Raw genomic sequence first — 20,363 nt, forward strand, 5'->3', positions numbered from 1 at the left:
ATAAATGTCCTATTATTCTATTCGCTTGATTGTAGTGAGTCTTATCATTGTGTTGTCTGTCTCAGCACAGCTTAGGTTATCTTTCTTAATATCCATTTTGGTATCAGCCAACCATTTGTCCTATTCTATTATGTAATTATGATGTCTTGGGGGGTATCTTTCAAGTTTATTTTGCATCTCTAACTTTTTTTCATTTTCATTTTTTTTTTAAATGACTCCATACAATTCTCTACACATTGCACAACGTTCCTGCCACACTTCTCACACGGTGAGACATCATTGGTTGACTGATTGATTGACTGAGACAGAGACAAAGGTCAGTGGTCTAATCACTCCTCTCAGGCAGTCGGCTTGAAGAGCTGCAACCTTGCCCATAAGCGTCAATAGCACTGCTGTAAATACTGTAACCTCCACCCTCTCTTTCTGTCTGTTCCCCCAAGGTCCTTGTTAATGTGGGGGTCGGATGATCTGTGCATTTTATGAAGTACGCATGCAGTTCCATTCTCCATGTGGCAGCATCCAGCAGAGACGCATGAAACTGTACATTTCTGGCAGTTTCTGCCCTGCAAACCTGGTTAACATAAGAGTTATCCCACGGGTTAGTAGGGGAATATACACCACTGTGGGATATGACCGCTTGATTAAAGACATGCTGGACATTTCATAGTTGATTTGCATACGGCCACACGCCGCTCGACGCCACACCCATGCACGCTGAATCCCATTAACCACTCTGCGCACGGAACCCACTAGCGGGCTGAAATTCCACAACATACGGTGATCGCTACATAAATAGACATATTAAACATTAATGAAAATACAAGTGTCTCACATGTATCGAAAGACTAGAACCTTGCTAATCCAACTGCGTTGTCAGATTTAAAAAAATATTTACTGCGAAAGAATACGATGCGATTATCTGAGTATAGAGCCCCATAAAAAACAACAATTTTAACCAGCACAGGCGTAACATATTCACAAACTGCATTAAAATAAATAGTTTACCTTTGACGATCTTCGTCTGTTTGCAATTCCAATGCTCATTGATACACGATGAATGATCTTTTGTTTGATAAAATCTGTTTTTATAGCCTAACACGAAACATTTTGTGAACCGCTTGTGTCGTGAATTCCGTCTCATTCCATTTTCGACGACACATTCCAGGTAAATAACCCACACAGAACGTGACTTTTCCAGTCATGTTTGGTTTCACTGCAATCAACTGGTTTGTTTGTAACACAATCAAACGTGATGGGCCATTTCACGGGAGGTATTGACTGAAAGAAACCGATTTGAATACAACAAGTCATGACATCATTGTGCACCAATGATTTGCCCACTGTTTCATTGATTGACTGTCTTAACCAAATGACCACTGATCTTCTTGAAATCAAGCTGGGTAGATAGCCAATGAGCTGAGCTAAATGGCAATAGGCCATGTTTATGTGTTGCAAGACCAACCCATGTAGTAAGCTCCAGCGTAAAGGGAGTCATTCGCTTCAGTTTCATACCGGAAGGAGAAACACATATTATGCACTGCATTGTTTGGTAAACGCGCAGATTTAGCTGTTTATATATCAATCATTATGGTGACTAAGTCAGGGAAAGCTCAATCTAAGTCTAGATATACAGATGTACACACAATTTTAGAATAAATTGATTGGGAAGGTGAGACAGAGATTGTTGTAGGACGATTCATTTAGAGATTGTGGAGGAATATTTTTTGAACGGGAAAGGACATCGTTTTGAACTGGTAAATTCTTATCATGCTAATGTCCTTGTTTGAAATGAATAATATAAAATATTATTAGTGATTTTTTTATTTATTTTAGAAGCAATATATAAACATGTAATGTCATGAAATGTGAGATGCGTGTGTCTGCCGCCCCACCCCAACCCACATGAAATAGCCTATTTGAAGCTGTTGAGGGGAGGGCAGGCCCACACAACAATGGCCAAAGTGAAATAGAGACAGTAGATACAGCTGGTCTGTTGTAATATAATAAAGACAGTAGATCGAGCTGGTCTGTCATAATATAAGAGACAGTAGATCTAGTTGAAATGTCATAATATAAAAAGAGACAGCAGATCGAGCAGGTCATAATAATGTATTCAACCTTATGTTCCCTGTACTCTCTATATACACTGCTCAAAAAATAAAGGGAACACTTAAACATGGCATTTCTTTGGGGGGCCGCACAGCCCTCCATGTGCTCACCAGAGGTAGCCTGACTGCCATTAGGTACTGAGATGAGATCCTCAGACCCCTTGTGAGACCATATGCTGGTGCGGTAGGCCCTGGGTTCCTCCTAATGCAAGACAATGCTAGACTTCATGTGGCTGCAGTGTGTCAGCAGTTCCTGCAAGAGGAAGGCATTGATGCTATGGACTGGCCCCACCATTCCCCAGACCTGAATCCAATTGAGCACATCTGGGACATCATGTCTCGCTCCATCCACTAATGCCACGTTGCCCCACAGACTGTCCAGGAGTTGGCAGATGCTTTAGTCCAGGTCTGGGAGGAGATCCCTCAGGAGACCATCCGCCACCTCATCAGGAGCATGCCCAGGCGTTGTAGGGAGGTCATACAGGCACGTGGAGGCCACACACACTACTGAGCCTCATTTAGACCTGTTTTAAGGACATTGCATCAAAGTTGGATCAGCCGTTAGTGTGGTTTTCCACTTTAATTTTGTGTGTGACTCCAAATCCAGACCTCCATGGGTTGATAAATTTGATTTCCATTGATAATTTTTGTGTGATTTTGATGTCAGCACATTCAACTACGTAATTAAAAAAGTATTCAATAAGAATATTTCATTCATTCAGATCTAGGATGTGTTATTTTAGTGTTCCCTTTATTTTTTAGAGCAGTGTATATACAGTGCCTTGCGAAAGTATTCGGCCCCCTTGAACTTTGCGACCTTTTGCCACATTTCAGGCTTCAAACATAAAGATATAAAACGAGAATCTGTGGAAAGAACTGAAAACTGCTGTTCACAAATGCTCTCCATCCAACCTCACTGAGCTCGAGCTGTTTTGCAAGGAGGAATGGGAAAAAATTTCAGTCTCTCGATGTGCAAAACTGATAGAGACATACCCCAAGCGACTTACAGCTGTAAAATCGCAGCAAAAGGTGGTGCTACAAAGTATTAACTTAAGGGGGCTGAATAATTTTGCACGCCCAATTTTTCAGTTTTTGATTTGTTTAAAAAAGTTTGAAATATCCAATAAATGTCGTTCCACTTCATGATTGTGTCCCACTTGTTGTTGATTCTTCACAAAAAAAATACAATTTTATATCTTTATGTTTGAAGCCTGAAATGTGGCAAAAAGTCGCAAAGTTCAAGGGGGCCGAATACTTTCGCAAGGCACTGTATCTGTTTATTATACCTGTTGATACAGGGCTCATATGTGAAACTATTCTAACTTAACATTTTCTTTCACAGTGACACTGACTCCGAATGGGAGTCTTATCCGGTGTCCTGTGTGAATTTAAGTATGCTCTCTAATTCTCTTTCTCTCTCAGGAGGACCTGAGCCCTAGGACCATGCGTCAGGACTACCTGGCATGATGACTCCTTGCTGACCCCAGTCCACCTGGCCTTAGCGCTGTTCCAGTTTCAACTGTTCTGCCTGCAGCTATGGAACCCTAAACTGTTCATTTTTACTCTTGAGGTGCTGTCCTGTTGCACCCTCTACAACCAGTGTGATCTCCACCTGGCACAGCCAGAAGAGGACTGGCCACCCCTCATAGCCTGGTTCCTCTCTAGGTTTCTTCCTAGGTTTTTGCCTTTCTAGGGAGTTTTTCCTAGCCACCGTGGTTCTACACCTGCATTGCTTGCGGTTGGGGTTTTAAGCTGGGGTTATATAAATTGATTTGATTTGATAGAGGACGTATCGTTTTTTTCATTGTTTTATCAAAACCAGATCTATTGTGTTATATTCTCCTACATTCAATTCACATTTACACAAACTTCAGAGTGTTTTCTTTGAAATGGTATCAAGAATATGCATTTCCTTGGTTCTGTGCCTGAGCTACAGGCTGTTAGATTTGGTTATGTCTTCAGGTGGAAATTGCACAAAGTAGGGGGGGAGCTCTAAGAGGTTTTAATAATCCTAGGCAGGCTTCCACATTTTGGAGTTTTTCCAAAACATCCACAGCTTCTGGACAGCTTCAGCATCTCATTTGAACAAACATGCACCTAAGAAGAGCAGGCACTGTCTGCTTAGAAAGGCAGTGTTGTTGGCTAGCACACTGATAATCTAAGGATTGTATTCCAGGGAGGAAAACATCACACATTAAGACCTGAGATGTCTCACCCCCCAGTCCTTGTTTCTTATACTTGCTGATACAGATACCCCATCCACAAAGTGAAAGTGATACTTGCATTGGATACCATAGTGGATACCAGGTTAGCACCTGAGAATACTTCAATACTCTGAAGCTTAATAAGAGCAGGAACTCACCACGCAGGAGGTCAGAAGAGGCGTAGGGTGAGTTGTGTGTCCTGAAGAGCTGCCAGTCAAAGTCATCCTCCTCCCCTTGGGTGAAGTCACACAGACTGGGCTCAGAATCCTCGTCAAAGGTGCAGCCTGCTGCTGAGGAGAGAGAGAAGGAGATGACATTAAGTGGGAGGTCACACATGATGAAGTAAATGGCATTCAATATCAAGGGATTAATTAATTATATTTTTTATGGACTGCACATAATCACATTTAATTAGATTTCCTAGGATTGAAAAGATTTAAGCCCAAAATGGACACAGTTCACAGTTCAGCCATGGCCACCATAAATCAGTAATTGCATCTGATTTGTATTTTCCTGATGATAACATGAAGCTCCATAGAGAATAAGGGGATTGTTGCAGGAGGTGAGAACCCACCATCAATCCCCAACAACACCTGCCTTCACTTCAGAAACGTTCCACTATCAGTAGTTATTATTACAGTGTTGTTGTGTACTGGCTCATTTGGGCTACGATATTTCACCGCGATATCCCTCTGATCCTCTTTCTATTACTAGTAAAGTTAAATTAAATAATTAACAAGCCCGTTTGAAAAACTAACTATACTGAAACCATTATTTATGACTTTGCCATGAAGAGCACCGCAGATGCGGGCGCGTTTGAGTGGTAAGGCTAAATCAACTGACTGTAGACGACAAGTTGGGGTAGGTGCATCTACTGAAAGTCAGACACTAATGTGGTTTTCCAACAGCAAGGCTAAGATCAACATGGCAGTGTTGCCATTGTTTATAATGTCTGAATATCAAATGTATGCATGCATGCATGCATGTATGCATGTATGTATGTATGTATGTATGTATGTATGTATGTATATACACACACATGTATATATATATATATAAATACACACATGTATGTATGTATGTATGTATGTATGCACTGTATATGTACAATGCATATATATATACACACACACACACACATACACATATATATATATATATATATATATATATATATATATATACACATATACATATATACACATATATATATATATATATATATATATATATATATATATATATATATACACATATACATATATATATATATATATATATATATATATATATATATATATATATATGCATTGTACATATACAGTGCCTTTGGAAAATATTCCATTTTGTTACGTTACAGCCTTATTCTACAATTGATTAAAATAATAATAATCCACAGCAATCTACAAACCATATCCCATGATGGAAAAGAGAAAACAGGTTTAGAAATGTTTGTAAAATGTATACAAATAAAAACAAATATATTTTTTTTACATAAGTATTCAGACACTTCACTATGAGACTATATATTGAGCTCAGGTGCATCCTGTTTCCACTGATCATCATTGAAATGTTTCTACAAATTGATTGGAGTTCACCTGTGGTAAATTCAATTGATTTAACATGATTTGGAAAGGCACCCACCTGTCTATATAAGGCTCCACTGTTGACAGTGCATGTCGGAGCAAAAACCAAGCTATCAGGTTAAATAAATTGTCCGTAGATGTTCGAGACAGGATTGTGTTGAGGCACAGATCTGGGGAAGGTTATCAAAAAATGTCTGCAGTATTGAAGGTCCCCAAGAACACAGTGCCCTCTATCATTCTTAAATGGATACGTTTGGAACCACCAAGACTCTTCCTAGAGCTGGCTTCTGAGCAATCTGGGGAGAAGGGCCTTGGTCAGGGAGGTGACCAAGAACAAGATAATCACTCTGACAGAGCTGAGTTCCTCTGTGGAGATGGGAGAACCTTCCAGAAGGACAACCATCTCTGCAGCACTCCACCAATCAGGCCTTTATGGTAGAGTGGCCAGACGGAAGGCACACCTCAGTAAAAAGGCACATGACAGCTTGACAACTCCGCATGGAGTTTGCCAAAAAGCAAACAAGATTCTCTGGTCTGATGAAACCAAGATTGAAATCTTTGGCCTGAATACCAAGTGTCACGTCTGGAGGAAACCTGGCACCATCCCTACGGTGAAGCATTGGGGTGGCAGCATCATGCTGTGGGGATGTTATTCAGTGGCAGGGACTGGGAGACTAGTCAGGATGGAGAGAAAGATGAACAGAGAAAAGTATAGAGAGGGATCCTTGATGAAAACCTTCTCCAGAGCGCACAGGATCTCAGACTGGGGCAAAGGTTCTCCTTGCAAAAGGACAATGACCCTAAGCACACAGCCAATACTATGGAGCGTGGCTTCGGAACAAGTCTCTGAATGTCCTTGAGTGGCCCAACCAGAGCCCGGACATGAACCCAATCGAACATCTCTGGAGAGACCTGAAAATAGCTGTGCAGAAACGCTCCCCATCCAACCTGACAGGGCTTGAGAGGATCTGCAGAGAAGAATGGGAGCAACTCCGTAAATACAGGTGTGCCAAGCTTGCAGCGTCATGAAGACTCGATGCTGTAATCTCTGCCAAAGGTGCTTCAACAAAGTACTGAAAAAAGGGTCTGAATACTTATGTAAATTAGATATTTCCGTTTTTTTTTATTTTAATGAATTAGCAAAAATTTCTAAAAAGCTGTTTTGGCTTTATCAGTGTGGGTTATTGTGCGTAGATTGATGAGGGAAAAAACTATTGAATCCATTTTTGAATAAAGCTGTAATGTAACAAAATGTGAAAAAAGACAAGGGGTCTGAATCATTTCTGAAGGCACTGTAAATCGCAGCTAATTGGTTCCTGTTTCAGTCATGTCTTTGTTCACTTTCTCGTGAGTCAAACAAACACACCCTAATGGTTGGTTGACAATAGAGCCTCCCACAATGCAGGTGATGGCTGCAGGAAGAGGTTGGGGAAGAGCAACTGCATAAACTTGCAATTGACTGCAGGCAACACATCATGACCTTTGATCACAGGATTGTTGTAAAGTTCATGCAGTTGGCATGTAGGTGCAAATCAGACAATTTTCATTCTCAGAATGCGACACACTTTGAATGGCAAAAGTCACCGGCTTAAAATTGCCCCTTGAGATGCTCATACCATTGAGATGAGCATGATGCAAGACTTTTCTCTCACACAGAAGTATCTGCGCATGTGCATGGGGTGCACTTTACACTGCTACAACGTGCAGTCTACAGGACCACAACAATGGAACAAACGCTCCTGGTTGTTGGGAAATTGACCCACTACTACTGTTTACTATGTGCATCTACATCATCTTGCTGAGTCTACTTTTAAACACCTAAACTATGACCTGATCCAGGCAACAAGATGGCGCCGGAGGAGATGGCCGCTGTTTTACGGTCTCCTAACCAATTGTGCAATTGTGCTATTATGTGTTCTTTTCGCGATATTTGTCAATTATTTTGTACATAATGTTTCTGCAACCGTGTCTTACGGCAGAAAATAGCCTCTGGGTATCAGGACAGCGATCACTCACCTCGGATTAGACAAAAACTTTTTCAACAACAAGCAGGACTCACAATATTTTCCAAACACCCCATAGGGCAGACATCCCAAATATCCGCAAAAGGAAACGATGCAGAAGATGAACAGCCAGATGCCTCGTCAGGACCCGCAGAAGGCAAGTAGGAAAGCTGCTAATATTACTCGCCAACGTGCAATCATTGGACAATAAACTAGACGAGGTACGATCACGAATATCCTACCAACGGGACAGCAAAAACTGTAATATCCCATGTTTCACAGAATTGTGGCTGAATGACGACATGGATATTCAGCTAGCGAGATATACGCAGCACCGGCAGGATAAAACAGCACACTCCAGTAAGACAAGGTGGGGGGCGGTCTGTGCATATTTTTAAACAACAGCTGGTGCACGAAATCTAAGGAAGTCTCTAGATTTTGCTCGCCTGAAGTAGAGAATATTGTGATAAATTGCAGGCCACACTTCTTGCCTAGAGAGTTTCTCAGCTATACTTTTTATGGCTGTTTATTTACCACCACAAACAGATGCTGGCACTAAGACCGCACTCAGTCAGTTGTATAAGGAAATAAGCAAACAGGAAACCATTCACCCAGAGGCGGCACTCCTAGTGGCCGGAGACTTTAATGCAGGGAAACTTAAATCAGTTCTACCAAATCTCTATCAACATGTTAAATGTGCAACCAGAGGGGAAATAAATTCTAGATCAACTGTACTCCACACACAGACGCGTACAAAGCTCTCCCTCGCCCTCCATTTGGTAAATCCAACCACAACTCCATCCTCCTGTTTCCTGCTTAAAAGCAAAAATTTAAGCAGGAAGCACCAGTGACTTGGTCTATAAAAAAGTGGTCAGATGAAGCAGATGCTAAACTACAGGACTGTTTTGCTATCACAGACTGGAACATGTTCCGGGATTATTCCGATGACATTAAGGAATACACCACATCAGTCACTGGCATTATCAAAAAGTCCATTGAGGACGTCGTCCCCACAGTGACTGTACGTACATACCCCAACAGCCATGGATTATAGGCAACATTCGCACAGAGCTAAAGGGTAGAGCTGCAGCTTTCAAGGTGCGGGACTCTAACCCGTAAGCTTACAAGAAATCCCGCTATGCCCTGCGACAAACCATCAAACAGGCAACGCGTCAATACAGGGCTAAGATTGAATCATTCTACACCGTCTCCGGCGCTCCTCGGATGTGGCAGGGATTGCAAACTAATACAGACTACAAAGGGAAGCACACCTGCAATCTGCCCAGTGACACGAGCCTACCAGACGAGCTAAATCACTTCTATGCTCGCTTTGAGGCAAGCAACACTGAGGCATGCATGAGAGCATCAGCTGTTCTGGACGACTGTGTGATCATGCGCTCCGTAGCCGAAGTGAGTAAGACCTTTAAACAAGTCAACAGGTGATGAGGGTAGGTAGCAACACAAATGGTTAGCTGGACTATTTGCATTGTGCCCCCCCCCCCTCTTTTACACTGCTGCTACTCTCTGTTTATCTTATATGCATAGTCACTTTAACTATACCTTCATGTACACACTACCTCAATTGGCCCGACCAACCAGTGCTCCCGCACATTGGCTATCCGGGCTATCTGCATTGTGTCCTACCACCCGCCACCCCCTCTTTTTACGCTTCTGCTACTCTCTGTTCATCATATATGCAGTCACTTTAACCATACCTACATGTACATACTACCTCAATAAGCCTGACTAACCGGTGTCTGTATATAGCCTTGCTACACTTTCAAATGTCTTTTTACTGTTGTTTTATTTCTTTACTTAACCACACACACACTTTTTTTCACACTATTGGTTAGAGCCTGTAAGTAAGCATTTCACTGTAAGGTTGTATTCGGCGCACGTGACAAATAAACTTTGATTTGAGCACCTTATGCATTACTACCCCACATTGGAAAGAACTGACATCCCCCAAAACACAAAAACTATAAAAATACATAAATGTCTCCTAGCCTCCCATGCATATGCTACTTTCTGTCCCACACACCAAAACTAAATAATATGAAAATGAAATAAATGTTTTTATAAAACTTTAGCTAAATAAAAATGAGTAAAATGGATTGGAAAACTAACCAAAACAAGAAACTTTAAACTAATAGAAATAAAAACAAATATAAAAACACAAACCTTGCAACACACACACACACACACACACACCCTGGCAAAGGCAGTGATGGCCCCCTGCTTTTGTAAAGAATTCCCCTTCCCATAAAACACAAACAAACTACAGCGCACATCCCCTAAACACAGCCACATAAACACACATACTAATAATGTTGGGGAGGGAGAGAGGGATGGCAACCAGGGGACTGTGGTTATTATTGTACTGTAATACATCACAACATGCTACATTCCACATAACAAAAAGCAACATATTTCCAAATTATATTTAATAGCCATGGCTTTTAAGGCCCTTGGGCATAATTTGCTTCCGTCTCCTCTCGCAGCATCTGTTGCCATCTCACACATTAGCCCAGTGTTGTGAAAATTACAGGCTAGAAGTGGGCAGCCACTGATTCCCCCAGTCAGAGTTGGAGCGCGACAGTGAGAGCCTAGAGACGCATCGGGGCTACTGATGGGGATGACAAGACCCAGACCCTCAAGGTCACCCTGCTGGTCCACTGCTTTATTAACAATCATTCTGGACTCTAATCCACCATTAAGCCAAGGGTTCAAATGTGACCATTTTGCCATTAAACTGCACGGACTACAGTCAGCTTCAAAGCAATTTTAAAGCTGATGAACAAGAGGACACCAAAACCATTACAGATCATTGGCAATTTTGTTGTCTGGAAGTTCAAATGTTACAGGCAATCATAAAAAAAACTAGGTTTGGTCTACTAACTAGATGGTTCATTCCAAGCCTGTAAGAACAGATAGCAGACGTACTGTGGACTTAAGGAATTCCGTATTAAGCTGCCAGACTAATCGTCTGCCTGACAATTTATTCAGTGGAGCGCAAACGCACAGGAGTCAGCCTTGCTCACCTCCTCCAACCTCCATTACATTTCGATGATAATATGCTAAAACTGGAAACTCTATAGCATTGTAATTGGTAGCAGAGAGTAATAGCAGTCCAGCCAGAGAGCCAACAGAGTAATGAATGTTGAGTTGGGCTAGGTTTCTCCTCTTCTTCACCCCGGGGAGCTGATTTATGGCCCATGCTAAGCCGTTACTGAAGGGATCCACATGGCGAGGGCCAGAGGTTAATTGTCCTGCACAGGGATCTATTTCTAATAGAACAACCAAAGATATGGGACCTGACATACTGGAGCTATAAATGAAGCATGCTGATTTCTCCCCACAGTGACCCATCAGGCGAGAGCTGGAGCATCAGGACTGGGGTGTCTTCATGTGATATTTGAGTGACTCAAACATTATTACAAAATCTATGGGCTCACAAACCTAGCTGACATGGGCTAGTTGATCTGTCCCATTTCTGACTAGTTATAAATAGTTCTCTAAGGTATGCAATGACTGAGGAATACTGATGATGCACTACACAATTTTGAAATGTCACCTTTACTATTACAACTTTCAAGAGTAAAATAAAAAATACAAAAAATAAAATAAAAACTGTGCGCCCCACAGTTTGGTAACCACTGCCCTAGAAAAACTAAATGACCATTCTAAACTTCAAATAAAATGGAACACTTTCTGTTTTTGTATCTTAAAATTCTTACCTGCTCAAATATGCTCAGAACTAGTCTTCTGTGTAAGTTATTGTTAGGAAAATTATGGTATAATGACTGAACAATAGTCTTATTTTAAATGAAACTGTAACTAAGTAAACTTGTACTCTGTTGAATTATATCTGATTAACAATATGAGTTCATAAGAAGGGATTGTGTGACAAGGACAAGGAGTAATTAAAGTTAATGAACACCATTCCAACTAGGAAGAAAGGAATGGTTTGTGGATTAAGTAAACAGATAAGGTAGTTAACCTATGGGTGAACCGACGAAACTGAGCTCTGGGGTGTTTTAGATAAGGCATTCATTCCTAGATTTTCTGTTAATTAGAACTGTCAGCTAAGTGGTGATCGATAATGGTGAGGGGTCAAAAGTTAATTCAGTTGTGTTGTGTGTCCTGTATATGTGCTAGGGGGTCAGAATTAACTTTTAAAGTTCCCTTTGTCTCGGTCGAGAGGAGGCGATTCGTTTTACAAGCAATGAAATAACGTCATGTTATTGTATATAAACTGTTGCTCGTGGTCACGTGGCAGCGCGCTCCGAGAATAAATTCTGTTACCTATTATTGATAAGACTGGTCTCCGTCTATTTTATGCAAACAAGAATCTTACAAATTCTCATAAAATAGATTAAGGGAATTCAATTAATGAAAACACATTGGTATAATTAAATTACAGTAACAGTTATAATACTATCTATTTATAAGAGAATACATTAACCTGCATCCCCTTTATGAAAAGACAACCTCTTCAACATCACAGTAATCATAATAACTTCACAAATCCACTGGTACTGTTGCCATGACTCTCAGGGTATTACCAAAGAAAAGAGCAAGGTGCCAACAGAATAGAAAGTTGTCAGAAGCTCACAAGGATACAATGTCACTGAATAAAGATGTCATAGGGGGGCAATTTGTTCAACAATTTGCTCCCCCTTTGACATGTGCATTCAAAATCAGGGATTGGGCTGTCTGTCTCTCTGGATCAGTCTATTCTCAATGTCATATGTAGCTTCACAAATTAGACTTCACATGTCTTTGCTCATCTGTTTTGTGGCACCCCTGCTTTACCACATAATGAGGTGTTTGCTATGCACAGTTGGCATTGCTAGTGAATCTCTGATTATCCTCTCCATTTACATATGCTGTATTCAGGGTGTAGCATGCATTAGCTCATTTAAGGGGACAGACACTTTCCGCTCGGATAGAGTCTTGGAGAAAATGCTGCTTATGTTATATAAAACAAACCAAGTGCCAAAGCAGATCCTAACATCAACACCACCGCCACCCAATTACACACACACACACACACGTGCACGCACACACAAATCCGCACACAAAGCCCAAACAAAATTCATATGCAACTAACCAATTCACAAACTTTTGCTCAGCCTTCATGCCCCTCTCATCTCTCAGCACACGCCCTCAGTTATAACTAGTTCACAGGTGCTACGGGTAATGAATCCCCACTGATTAAAATAAATGCTGGCGTCACCAAGCCACCTGGGAAACAAATTAAATGAGGATATGCTAACTAGCTGTCCACACGATTAGAACCTGAGCACACTTCTGAGAGACCTGTGGAGAGACATTCCATACATGTTATTCTCCCAGTCCTTCATGGTCAGATCAGATGGTCAGGAAAAAACACAGTCCCTACTGATTTATTTTTACTTCTCATTGAGACTTAAAGGTTGTCAAAATACCTATTTTTATCTCTCATACCTTCTTCACTGTTACGTGGATAGGGACACTTACCCATGCACACATCTTAACACTATATGGGGTCCATGTAGCTGGATCCAGATATGGTCTATTGTGTAACACCAGTTACAGGAGGATAGTGGTTGGCAAGGTTGCTGGTCTAATTTGCATTACATAAAATAGATTGTCCATATTATTAAGCTATTTACACATCCATCCCCACTGCATACAACATTAAATAATGTATCTGGCTCCCCGGGCATTAATAATTCAGTCTAACCTCATAAGGAGGATGGGAAATTCTCTCAACAGGCTGCCCCACTGCACTCATTCTTTGTCACTGAGTTGAATAGTATACACTGAGTGTACAATATACTAGGAACACCTGGTCTTTCCATGACATAGACTGACCAGGTGAATCCAGGTAAAAGCTATGATCAATTATGTTCTGTCACTTGTTACATCCACTTCAAATCAGTGTAGATGAAGGGGGGGGAAAGGATAAAGAAGGATTTTTAAGCCTTGAGACGATTGAGACATTGATTGTGTACGTGTGCCATTCAGATCGTGAATGGGCAAAACAGAAGATTAAAGCACCTTTGAACAGGGTATGTGCACCAGTTTGAGTATGTCAAGAACTGCAATGCTGCCGGGTTTTTCACGCTCAACAGTTTCACATGTGTATCAAAAATGGTTCAAAAGGACATCCAGCCAACTGTGGGACTCACTGGAGTCAACATGGGAAAGCATCCCGGTGGAAAACGTTCGACATGTCCCAACGAATTTAGGCTGGGGGGGTGCCACTCAATATTAGGAAAGTCTTCTTAATGTTTGGTACACTCAGTGTAGAGTCATATTGAAAGCTATTGTGGTTAGGTGCCCTCAGGTGCTGCTGTGAAGTCTCTGAGGCCATTTGCTTTTACATTAAATAAAACATTTAACAGTTTAAAAGACAACTCCAATCATCCTCAGTCCCTGAAGGTTTGTGATACACTCATACGCATGACAGCGTAAACCTCACAATTAAGTGTTTACCATTTCCTTTTAAGGACAACCAGGGCTACAAGAAGAATGCAAAACAATTAGACATAAACAGTTGCAAATATCAATAAAAAAACATGGTTCCGCCAAAGCAAAAACCTAATAAAAATGTATTTATATAACTGTTAAGTACAGAAATGGTTTGCTCACTGGAAAATGAATCTCCAACTAGTCGGTGACAATTGTGCGGAGTTCAGAGTTTGTGACAGTAAATATGTGAGCTATTACAGTATGATTTCGTTAGAAGTGGTTCTTCTTCATAGAAGATCACAATAGTCTATGTAGAAGAACCCCTTCTTTGTTCACTTTCATCGACGCGGCCCGCTACCAAGGATAGTGAGTTCTCCTTCTCCATGGCCGACGTGAGTGTTAACCCTCGCAAGGCTGCTGGCCCAGACGGCATCCCTAGCCGTGTCCCCAGAGCATGAGTAGACCAGCTAGCTGGTGTGTTTACGGACATATTCAATCTCTCCCTATTCCAGTCTGCTGTCCCCACATGCTTCAAGATGGCCACCACTGTTCCTGTACCCAAGAAAGGAAATTAACTAAATGACTATCGCCCCGTAGCACTCACTTCTGTCATCGTGAAGTACTTTGAGAGACTCGTCAAGGATCATATTACCTCTACCTTACATGTCACCTCTACCTTACCTGTCACCTTAGACCCACTCCAATTTGTTTATCGCCCCATTAGATCCACAGACAATACCCTATCACACTGCCCTATCCCACCTATCCCATGTAACAATGCTTTTCATTGACTATAGCTCAGCATTCAACACCATAGTACCCTCCAAGCTCATCATCAAGCTCGAGGCCCTGGGTCTGAACCCCGCCCTATGCAACTGGGTCCTGGACTTGCTGACAGGCCGCCCCCAGGTGGTGAAGGTAGGAAACAACACCTCCACTTCGCTGATCCTAAACACTGGGGCCCCAAAAGAGGGCGTACTCAGCCCACTCCTGTACTCCCTGTTCACCCATGACTGCGTGGCCAAGCACACCTCCAACTCAATCATCAAGTTTGCAGACGACACAACATTAGCAGGCTTGATTGCCAACAATGACCAGACAGTCTATAGGGAGGAGGTGAGGGCTCTGGGAGTGTGGTGCCAACTCTCACTCAATGTCAATAAAACAAAGGAGATGATCGTGGACTTCAGGAAACAGCAGAGGGAGCAACTCCCTATCCACGTCGATGGGACCGTAGTGGAGAAAGTGGAAAGCTTCAAGTTCCTCTGCGTACACATCACGGACAAACTGAAATGGTCCACCCACACAGACAGTGGTGAAGAAGGCGCAACAGCACCTCTTCAACCTCAGAAGGCTGAAGAAATTTGGCTTGGCACCTAAAACCCTCGAACTTTTACAGATGAAAGTATCCTATTGTGCTGTATCACCGCTGGTATAGAAACTGCACCACTCTCAACCACAGGGCTCTCCAGAAGGTGGTGCGGTCTGCCCAACGCATCAAAACTATCTGCCCTCCAGGAAACCTACAGTTCCCGATATCACAGGAAGGTAAAAAATCTCATCAAGTACAACAACCACCCAAGCCCTGCTATCATCAAAGCTGGGACCGAGAGACCATCAAGGCCATCAGACTGTTAAATAGCAATTACTTAGAGGCTACTCTAGCACATCACTCATCTCATATGTATATATACACTGTATTCTATACTATTCTACTGTATCTTAGTCTATGCTGGTATGACTTTGCTTGTCCATGTATTTATATATTCTTAATTATATTCCATTACTTAGAAGATGGACATTTACATAGACTTAGGTTTGACTCATTAAAACAATTTTTTAACCAATCCACAAATGTCTTGTTAACAAACTATAGTTTTGGCAAGTCGGTTAGAACATCTACTTTGTGCATGACAAGTAATCTTTCCAACAATTGTTTACATACAGATTATTTCACTGTATCACAATTCCAGTGGGTCAGAAATGTACATACACTAAATTGACTGTGGCTTTAAACAGCTTTGAAAATTCCAGAAAATTATGTCATGGCTTTAGAAGCTTCTGATAGGCTAATTGATATAATTTCAGTCAATTGGAGGTGTACCTGTGGATGTCTTTCAAGGCCTACCTTCAAACTCAGTGCCTCTTCGCTTGACATCATGGGAAATTTGGAAGAAAATCAGCCAAAACCTCAGAAACAAAATTGTAGTCTTGATCATCCTCGGGAGCAATTTCCAAATGTCTGAAGGTACCACGTTCATCTGTACAAATAATAGTACGTAAGTATAAACACCATGAGACCACGCAGCCGTCATGCCGCTCAGGAAAGAGTTCTGTCTCCTAGAGATGAGCGTACTTTGGTGCAAAAAGTGCAAATCATCCCAGAACAACAGCAAAGGACCTTGTGAAGAAGCTGGAGGAAACAGGTACACAAGTATCTTTAAACACTGTAAAACAAGTCTTATTTCGACATAACCTGAAAGGCCGCTCAGCAAGGAAGAAGTCACTGCTCCAAAACCGCCATAAAAAAAGCCAGACAGTTGCTTGCAGTTAGCAACTGCAAGCAACTGCACATGGGGACAAAGATCACACTTTCAGGAGAAATGTCCTTTGGTCTGATGAAACAAAAATAGATCTGTTTGGCTATAATGACCATCGTTATGTGTGGAGGAAAAAAGGGGAGGCTTGCAAGCTGAAGAACACAATCCCAACCGTGAAGCACGGGGGTGGCAGCATCATGTTGTGGGGGTGCTTTGCTGCAGGAGGGACTGGAGCACTTCACAAAATAGATGGCATTATGAGGGGGGAAAATTATGTGTATATACTGAAGCACATCTCAAGACATCAGTCAGGAAATTAAAGCTTGGTCGCAAATGTGTCTTCCAAATGACCCCAAGCATGCTTCCAAAGTTGTGGCAAAATGGCTTAACCTGTTGAAACTCTAGGGGCGCAATTTCATTTTTGGATGAAAAACGTTCCCGTTTTAAACAAGATATTTTGTCACAAAAAGATGCTCGACTATGCATATAATTGGTAGCTTTGGAAAGAAAACACTCTGACGTTTCCAGAACTGCAAAGATATTTTCTGTGCGTGCCCTAGAACGTGAGCTTCAGGCAAAACCAAGATGAGACGGCATCCAGGAAATGAGCAGGATTTTTGAGGCTCTGTTTTCCATTGTCTCCTTATATGGCTGTGAATGCGAGAGGAGTAAGTCTGCCCTTTCTGTCGTTTCCCCAAGGTGTCTGCAGCATTGTGACGTATTTGTAGGCATATCATTGGAAGATTGACCATAAGAGACGACATTTACTAGGTGTCCGCCCGGTGTCCTCATGTAGATTGTGAGCGTCATAGAACAAAACATAGCTTTTAATAGTTTGAAGCTCAAACCCTTCGGACTCTACAGACATTATTATCCACCCTTGTCTTACAAACATCTCTCTAGCTCAGCCCCCATTAAATCACACAGACTAATGGTTGGTATATGGTAGAGCCATGTAGCTCAAACACTGTCTTTAGAAGTCCAAAATTCATTGGGTTAATAACAGTTGTTCCTGCTATTATCATGACAGATTTTTTTTTTTTAAACAAGGTGAAAAAAAAAACACAGGAAGCTTGGTTTTCTCCTCTCAAAATGTGGACTTGAAATGAGGAGTGCATCAAATATTTCACATCCTCCTTCTTGTAAGGGGGATGGAGGGAGGAAGAAGGGAGGGAAGTGGAGGAGGGTAGAGGAAATCTCAGTTAACACCACTGATGAGTTACTATTAATTATCCCATTTCCTCCCCATCCTTTTCAAGTAGGTCTATTTTTAGTTGATCTGGAGAGTTGTTTTTTCGTCCAGAGGCTGCAATTGCTATGCTGCCTCTCCTCATCATCCCTGCATGCCGTCAATTTCCAATTTGAGAAGGAGCCACTTTGCATCTCTCTAAATCCAGAGGAGATAAGAACAGAGTTATAAGTGGATCCTGATAGCAAAGTCAATCTTATGGAACATAACGCAAATCAGTGTAATTAGCAAGATGCGATGGGTGTTGCCTCGCATGGGCTCCAACACCTGCTTCCTTTTTTTGTCACATACTATATTTTTATGCTGAACTTTTCTTTGAAGTGGAGAACGATACCAGACACCTGCAAAGGCTATTTGAAAAGATAATTTGCTCATTTATATGCAGAGGAAGGTATTTGGCATCCACAGTGACAGGAGACAGTATATTAGGACCTGAGGCTGAGACTCATGCTGGGAAGGGAAGGACCCCAGGAGGAAGGCCTCTCAATGCCTGGCTAAAATGTATGTCTGGCAGCTGTTCCTGGGAGCCAGAGAGAAATACAACTGGAGCAGAGCGAATCTTAGAACACTAAGAGCAGGGACACAAGGTTGAGAACACTGTGGCAGGTCCAACACACATTATAGCCCTAGCTCTGTCCTCTTTTGATTTCGCCCATCTGCAGGTGGTCAGTGGTCCGCTAATGTTGTTTGCAAGAGATGACATCAACAGTGAGGGAAAGACTAGAAGAAGTTGAATAGAGCATCATAACATTAACTGGACACACCACCAAGCCTGCTTGTGTCATAGCAGTGGCACTCGAATCACATAAGCAACACGACAGAAGACAAGTAATAGGGTTACATAACAGAATATCTACCCCTAGCATTTATTCTCGATAGACTACAAAGTGGTGGGGTCAGTATAGAGTACTGTACGTGTATGTTTCTCTTTCACTCTCTCTCTTACTTTGCACTCCTTTCTCACACTCACACACCCATGTTATCCAAGGGGAGAACAGTGACACAGAATAAGTGAAGAAATAGATTTTGATTATGTTTTAATGTAATGGGGACAAATGTAAATGCCAACAAAATAACTTTTTGGTCAGTGTGGTGTGTGTAAAACCTTTATTTAGCTAGGCAAGTCAGTTAAGAACAAATTCTTATTTGCAATGACGACCCAGATGACGCTGGTACAGCCTGGATTTGAACCAGGGACTGTAGTGACTCCTCTTGCACTGAGATGCAGTGCCTTAGACCTGTGTGTGTGTGTGTGTTAACTATTTAACTGTACTAGAATGCTTAAAAGGCTGGTACAATTTTAAGTATCGGACACCATTATGGGCTATTAGCAGGACAATATACCTTTACTAACACCACTTTTTACTTTGATACTTTGTGGATGGGGCCTCCCCAGAGGTGCAGCTGTCTCTGTGCCGCAATGCAAAATGCCTTGCTACAGATACCCGTGCCGGGGGTTGTGAGGCTATTTACCATGCTCTTAGTTGCTCATTCAACATCTTAATTGCTACTACTTTCACTTAGTGATTTGCCCAAGGTTAATGCTTCAATAATTTAGGTGTGTCTTTCATTGTTTGCTGAAATATACTTTTCAATAAACATTAAAATACAACCACTGACTGTTTCCATGTTGCAATTCAATTGGCACATTCACATTTACACTGTGTTGCTATCTTAGAGCAACAAACAGTCAGTGATTGTATTTGATTAACGTTAATTAAAAAAATAGGATTTCAGCAAACAAAGAAAGGCACGCAACTACAGAGTACAAATATAGATACAAGGTAGGCGTTTCATAAAAAATTAAGTATTGACCTTAGGTGAATCGATGTAGTCTTACCTAGATTCCACAAAGCCTGGTCATCAGAAACTTCCTTCAACATGGAGTGGAGTTTAGTCCACTACTATTTCACTCAATCCCCCAAAAAATGTGTTTTACATTTCCTGAGTCCAACCAGAAATGTTGCCTTGGCTAAATATTCCTATATTTTCATAAGACAGCCACACATGGCCGCTCGTTTCTGCATCAGCATTTTTTTGCGCAAAGCAAACGTGTAGGCTACGTGCATGAGTGGGAGCAGGTTCTACATAACCAAATATAACAGCATTGTATAACGCTACTGTTACACCAAAAATACCACCTTAGTCATTTCATTTTAGGTTGGTTAGCTGACTAGTCACTTTATTTTTGTTTTCGCCCAAAACTCAATAGCG

The 20,363-nt window shown here is 41.6% G+C and overlaps 1 protein-coding gene across 1 annotated transcript in view; it reads right to left on the reverse strand.

Annotated features, from left to right (window-relative positions):
• The window catches only part of LOC135522520 (receptor-type tyrosine-protein phosphatase U-like), a 320,589-nt gene that overhangs the window by 232,423 nt on the left and 67,803 nt on the right, over positions 1 to 20,363 (reverse strand). The window contains exon 2 of the mRNA XM_064948847.1: positions 4,471 to 4,599. Coding sequence (XP_064804919.1) covers positions 4,471 to 4,599 — 129 coding nt within the window. The remainder of the gene's footprint in view (positions 1 to 4,470; positions 4,600 to 20,363) is intronic.

Source organism: Oncorhynchus masou, chromosome 30 (assembly GCF_036934945.1).
Source record: "Oncorhynchus masou masou isolate Uvic2021 chromosome 30, UVic_Omas_1.1, whole genome shotgun sequence".
NCBI lineage: Eukaryota > Metazoa > Chordata > Actinopteri > Salmoniformes > Salmonidae > Oncorhynchus > Oncorhynchus masou.